The 7,210-nt window shown below is 31.2% G+C and overlaps 1 protein-coding gene across 5 annotated transcripts in view; it reads left to right on the top strand.

Annotated features, from left to right (window-relative positions):
* The window catches only part of LOC106684315 (diacylglycerol kinase theta), a 205,718-nt gene that overhangs the window by 77,553 nt on the left and 120,955 nt on the right, over positions 1–7,210 (top strand). For all 5 annotated transcript variants that reach the window (XM_014426312.3, XM_014426311.3, XM_067051013.1 and 2 more), the window contains exon 2: positions 5,974–6,053. In XM_014426312.3, coding sequence (XP_014281798.1) covers positions 5,974–6,053 — 80 coding nt within the window. The remainder of the gene's footprint in view (positions 1–5,973; positions 6,054–7,210) is intronic.

Genomic DNA, 7,210 nt, shown 5'->3' with positions numbered 1-7,210 from the left:
GAATTTGATGGTTTGGTGGAGCCCCAGAGCTCAATTCCATATGTCCAAATTGGTCTGATTATTGTAGTGTATACTAATTTTTTGTAGTGAATGGGATAGCAATCAGAATCTACGAGCAGTTTCTTGTCGTTTCAGTCTTGTATGTGGATTATAAATCTTTATATATGAATGATTGAATAAAATGCATTTATATGCATAAATAGTTCACTGTATAATTTCAAATTATGAAGATGGTCAGGTTTGCGATCCTGATTTTCCGACGTTTCGCCTCACTTCGTTGAGCTTCATCAAGGCAGTTCAGTTGTTAGTTTATTATTTCTTTCTTCTTTGTATTTAAAATTATTTATCTACCATCTTAATACAAGTTATAATTAAGTGTGGCCACACTGTGTTTGGCCAATATATGTCATTATAAAATTAAAATTACCTTTGCAATTGTTCTAAAAAGGAACTAGAAACAGAATAATAAACTATTTTTCATTCCATTTATAAATCAGTGAATTACAATAAAAAAAAAACCCTGAACATATACATAACATTGACTAAATATTATATGATGTTATGTAAATATGTAATTTGATGATAGTGTCGTGTGAAGATAGTTGAGCGAAGATATATAATAGGAGAAGATGGGAGGGGGGCAGGGGAGGGGGTGCGGTCAGCAGAAAAAACACAAATAAACAAACGGATTATTCATTTGTGCTGACGTTTCGGCCTGATTTTCAGGTCTTCATCAGGGCTATAAAAACAAAAAAAACAACAACCATCATTCAGAGAGGAAAAAAAATATTAATAATAAAAATAAATTAATACAAATATATAAAATAAAATAAATAATAGACTAAAATTTGGAAATATAAAGGACATTTTGGTCTATTATTTCTTTTATTTTATATATTTGTATTAATTTATTTTTTTTTTCCTCTCTGAATGATGGTTCTTGTCTTTTTGTTTTTATAGCCCTGATGAAGACCTGAAAATCAGGTCGAAACGTCGAACAAATAAATTATTCGTTTGTTTATTTGTGTTTTTTCTGCTGACTGCACCCCCCGACCATCTTCTCCTATTAATAACTTAGTCATAGATTTCTGTAGTCATTTTATTATATATAATCGAAGTTAGTATAGAGAAATCTTTATTAAGCATTAACTAGTAGTTAAATAACTAGAAGTTAAATCTCAAGGACGTTTTTAAACAGTAGTATATACAGTTGCTCATTTAATAACAGTCTAAAAATACCTACAACCTGAATCAAAGCAGTTTTAGCCGATTATTACTCTGATACGTACTGTCTCTGTCTGTATTACGATTATTTCTAGACTTTTTGTTTTTGTATATTTATATAATGCACTCAAGTTACTAAATACACCTCCTCAGTCAAATAAGACATTTATGGGATGAAATTAAACGTCAAGTAAGGAGAAGGGGGAAAGACAAAGACGAGATATAAGCCACTTTACTGGTGGAATGGAAGCGGATCCCACAGAAGTGACAAATAAATTGGTTGGGTCAATGAAGCAACGAATATTATAAGTAATACGAAATAAAAGAGGGCCTACAAGTTCCTAAAAAATAGGTATGAGTGTATAAATTTTTTTTTTTTCGTCCAAGACTCCCATTGGAGTCCTATACTGCCTAATCATGGTTGGGGGTCAAAGATCTGTATTTTGTGGGACCGCCACTCAATGAAAAAAGTCGACGTCCCAGGCCGGATTCGAGCCAGCACCACCAATAGACATCAAATTGGTAAGACTGAGTCTTAACCACTGAGCCTCATATAAATATTTACTTTTATTTATTGTAGGAAGATTGTCCGGGTGGCGGTCAATAAAGGTATCAAAATATCAAAAGAAAGCTATTTATTTTTTAACCAATGTTTCGCCTCACTTTTCTTCGTCAGGGCTAAATGGAAAACAAGATACAACCATTGTAAGAATCGACAAAATATTAAAGTAAATATCCATAAGGTATTCCTTACTTCTTCGCTAACCCTCAAAAAGGGGGTTACTACGTATAGGGTACATATTATAAAAAAATCTATTTATTATACCTATCTATATATAAAAAAAATTATTATTCTTTTTGAGGGTTAGCAAGAATTGGAGAAATTTTATACCTGAGAAAGGATGCCCGAAATGGCAGTTGTCATCTTTGTTTCAATCTGACTAGGTAGACCTATCTATATTATTTATTATTTTTATTAATTTTCTTAATTTTTTTTTACTTGCTAATATACCTCACCTTTACCATATTTATTTCACCTTCTGTTTGCCTTTTTACACCTACCTCTTTACCATATTTATAACTAGTTCTAACAGATATTTTTACATAATTTATTACACTAGTTCTGTATTTAGAATGTTATCACACCTGGCTGTATTTATTAGTAACTGGTTTTTAGTCCTGCTATCTGTATTCTTCCTTAAAGTATTATTATTTCTTTAATATATTTTATAAACAAAATAAAAAATTATTTATTTATTTTTTACATACTTTCGTATTTTCTCTGTACATTTATTATAATAGTATGTCAGTTCTTACAATTTTTGTATCTTGTTTTCCATTTCGCCCTGACGAATTAGGGAGTAACGTTGGTTAACAATAGGGGTATTCATGATGTTGTGTTAAATGTTATATGTTTTACTATGTTAAATGTTATAACTATAGGATTGTGAGCAGCCCTATTTGAAGTCATGTTAAACGTTAAATGCATAAGAGCCCCTAGCGGATTTCTCAGCAACTTGTTGTATAAGCCTTTATGTTTATAACCTTCCTTCCAGACCCTCATGTTATTGTTTACTTCAGTTTTGATTTAAGTAATTAATTAAAACATGCCTAGAGTGAGTGAAAAGTGGAATTTGTGTGAAAGTTTAGCTTATGAGTATCTTATTGATCTTCAAACTTGTGAAGAAGAGAATGAAGATGAGCTAATTGACAACTGTATTGAAAGTCACAACAACTAATATGGCGGCAATCTCAACTGGTCTATTGTGTGACGTCATTCTCGATTTAACTGACCAAGTAACAGACTCTCAGCCATGTTAAATGTTATTTCGTTTTACCACGACAAAAGAAGGCAATTTTTTTCGATTTAACACGAGTTTTTCCATTTAACACGCTTTAACATAGATCATGAATACCCCTACTAAATAGTTTTCTTTTACTATTTTGACACCTTTATTGACCACCACTCGGACAATCTTCCAACAATCTACTTCATACGGTCAACTACCTTCTTCCAATACTTTAATTTATGTTTACAGTCTTATTTTCCATTGTTATTTTTTTTCGACATTTATTGAAATTGTTGTTGATATATATACTATGTATGATGTTGTATTATGTTTAAAAAAAAAACTGTTGTGTAAAGAAAAGAGTAGTTTTCTATGGAAAATAATATTCCTTTCAGTATGAGAAGAACAATTACTAAATACATCATCAAATACAGTTTTCAGACTTTGCCGAGTGAATATATTTTAAAAAGGGTTCCTTTATTCAAAATCGGACATACTGTGCGCTAAAGAAGTTAGATATCAGTCGACAAACTGTCTATTAGTACAAGAGCCGGGAAGAAAAAAAAGGCAGTTATCTAACCCCAATTATTTATTACTTTAATGAAAAATATGTATAATTACTAGTCAAAATTGATGAGTCTGCCAAGTATAGTTAGGGGAAATAAAAAATGGCGGCTGTTTCAAAACATTAATTTTTCATTCGCAGCTCTATATCTTAAAAACTACCAACAACACTAGAAAATCTAAAAGAGCATTATTTAAAGAAGAGTAAATTTGCTGAAATATTAGCCCTAAAAGAGCTATTGACGTCCAATAGTTCTCGAGATATAGGTTTTTTTAGTAATTTTTATGATATTCACATATGAATATAAATTTAGCAAATGAAAATTAATAATAAATCAATTTTTTTTAGCAAATTTCGTTGCTGCAGCGGCGCCGGTTTAAATCTGATCTGGGTAGTTGACTTTTATTTCTCCAGACCCATGATTAGAATAGGATGGTTCTCTGTAGATAACGCTATGCCTCACCCTAATATGTTCTGTTTCGAAGCTTCCCATACCTTCTTAAACACACGTAAAATTTCTCTACGGCTTGTTTATTTTAATATTTAATATACTCTGTTCAAAATTAAATCTGTACCGCTAGAACGCATGAAGAGTTAGTGACTTAGTACTTAGTACTTTGTAGAGAAGTACTGTTACTAAACTTAGTCGGGATCAGGCTAGACCGCCAGATTTTTACCCAATTGTAAAGTTAACCTATTAACCCCTTATTAATTATTATTATTAATTAACCCCTTCATGAAAAATACTAAAGGACCCTGGAACCCACAGAAAATAATAATCTGCCACAGCCGCGATATACCGTATAATGTAAACTGTTTAATGTTTGTTTTGGCTTTGATAATAATTATGTCTGTGTCTATCATTAAAAAATACGTTAAAATAAATAATTTAAAAAGTTGTTTATTGTTTGGCTGGTTTCTCTATAACTTTTAATGATAAAAAAAAAATAGCAACTTTTATTAGTTTATATAATATATTATGAATAAGGAATAATATTAAAATACGTTTAAAATAATCCAGTTTGAACATTGGAGGAAGAAGATAGTCCGTGGCTATACACCGGTCAATAAAGGTGTCAATATATTAACAAAAACTATTTATTATTAACAAACGTTTCGCCCCACTTTGCAGCGCTTCGTAAGGGCTGATAAGAATTACATTCTGATGGCAACGTCAGTTGAGAGATGACGTCAGATGAGAGATGACATAGACAGTCATTTCACTCATTACTTGTCAGTCATGACACTTTGTCATCTCTTCTTCAATCAGACAGCCCTCACGAAGCCTTTCAAAGTGGGGCGAAATGTTGGTTAACAATACTTAGTTTTTTGTTACCATTTTGAAACCTTTATTGTTCGCCACCCTGACTATCCTCCCATCTACTTCATACGGTCAACTATCTTCTTCCATTATTAAAAAAATATATATTACAGTTCTGGTAAATACAATGTTAAATTTTAACTGACTTAATGTTATGAATCATCTTTTTTATTTTTATGGGTATCTTAAGATCTGTTTTTGCCCTAATGTTACAAATTTGAGCGCACTATTTCCTTTGTTAAGGAAAATTTTTCTGTTAGCAAGCCCTTTGTTAAATATTTCGAAAAGCACCTCTTGGATTCTCAACCTCATTCCAAGAACCCTCATTCCAAGAACCCTGATGAAGGCTAGAAATTTTGGCCGAAAGGTTGGCACCAATAAATAAGTTTTTTCACTTATTCGTGTTATTCTCTGACCGCACCCCCAACCATCTTCTCCTGATATATATGTAATCCACGTTCAACTATCTGCTCATCATAACACCACTTTACATACGAATTACAAGTTTAAAATAAAAAAATTATTAAAATAAAAATCTGTACCGCTACAACCCATGAAGAGATCAGGGGTTCAGTACTTTGTAAGAAAGTACTGTCACTAAACCAACGGTTGTGCAAGAAGGTGATTTGGTCAGAATCATGCTCGACCTCCAATTTTTTACCCAATTAAGGGAACCCAATTTAAGAGGCTGGGAGGACCCTAGGAGGGCTCCAGAACCCACAGGAGTTGACTCAAGGCTACAGTGTAACAGAAAACAATTTTCTACCCAATCGGATTCGAACTAGGGTCCTTGGAGTTAGTAGCCACGCGCTTTACCCCATGGATACCGCGCCCCTAAAATGATTAAGTTACCTAAATAAAAATAATAAATAAATTTTACAAATAGATTCAAAGTTTAAAGAAATGTTCATACGCAAACGTAAGGTACGAGTGTAATACCTTAGGTTGATTATTCTTCTATAATCGTTTCTATGATACGAATTAATTGATTAAATTTAAAATTAATAATTAAATTCTAATTGTTTATTGTTGTTTCTTTTATATCAATAAATTTTTCTTTTCTTTTTTTTCAGTGTGTAACTTTGTTGTGCACGACAGATGTTTGAAGACAGTCGTGTCACCATGTTCGTCGATAGCGGCCAGCCTTATCAAGGTAATTTTAATAATTATAGAAAATACAGTGTATTTTTATTATTTTTACTATTATCTTAACCGTATTTTTTCAATAATTAACCATCTAAATTCAACAAAAAATAGTTTCTATTTAACAATTAAAATAATAGTAAAAATAATAAATGCATTTATTATTTTTACTATTATCTTAACCGTATTTTTTCAATAATTAACCATCTAAATTCAACAAAAAATAGTTTCTATTTAACAATTAAAATAATAGTAAAAATAATAAATGCATTTATTATTTTTACTATTATTATTAGTATTACCGTCAATTATTTATTTTTGAATAAAACATAAATCCTTCACTCGAAAACAAATTAACAAAATTATTCACCTTAACTAAAACTATAATTCATTGTACTATTGCAAGAAGTGACAAACAAAATAAAATAAAAAATTTATGTTAAATTATATGTTAAAATATTTAATTTTTTTTCGCAACCTCCTTTATTTTTATATTTGGTTGATACATGAATATATATTACATGATATATATACATCAGTAAGATATTGCCTTTGATTGCCTTGTGAGATTATAAGGTTAGTTGCAGGGTCCGATTATTGTAGTTAATTGATTGGAGAAGATGGTCGGGGGTGCGGTCAGCAAAAATATGATAAATAAACAAAAATTATTTATTTATGTCAACGTTTCGACTTGAGTATCAGGTTTTCATCAGAGTTTTCAACGTGGAATCTTGACTAAAACTGAATCAGGTTGAAAACCCTGATGAAGACCTGATACTCAGGTTGAAACGTCGGTATAAAAAAATCAAATTTTTGTTTATTCGTGTTGTTTTTACTGATCGTATCCCCCCAACTATCTTCTTCAATCAGTAATCTACTGTCAACTATCTACACCTTATTATTGTAGTTGATAACATGTAGCTAACGCCATTTGATTATTGGAATGGGGAGAGACGTTCCGCTGGTTAGGTGTGAAGTAAGACGGCTTTAGACAAATATTTATTTTTAAAAATTACAATACCAGTGATGCGGAGAGAGGGATGCGCTGGGATCTCTTGAGCTCTGCTCTACCCCTCACACGTGGGGGATAGAGTGAGCTCAGAGATCCTCAGGTCGATTGTGTAAATATTGCATATATTATTTTATCATTATGTTATTTTATTTATT

The sequence above is a fragment of the Halyomorpha halys genome, unplaced genomic scaffold, assembly GCF_000696795.3.
Source record: "Halyomorpha halys isolate HHAL.00 unplaced genomic scaffold, Hhal_1.1 Scaffold570.1, whole genome shotgun sequence".
NCBI lineage: Eukaryota > Metazoa > Arthropoda > Insecta > Hemiptera > Pentatomidae > Halyomorpha > Halyomorpha halys.
Note: the sequence above shows the minus strand (reverse complement) of the source record. Positions and strands in the feature narration are given on the sequence as shown.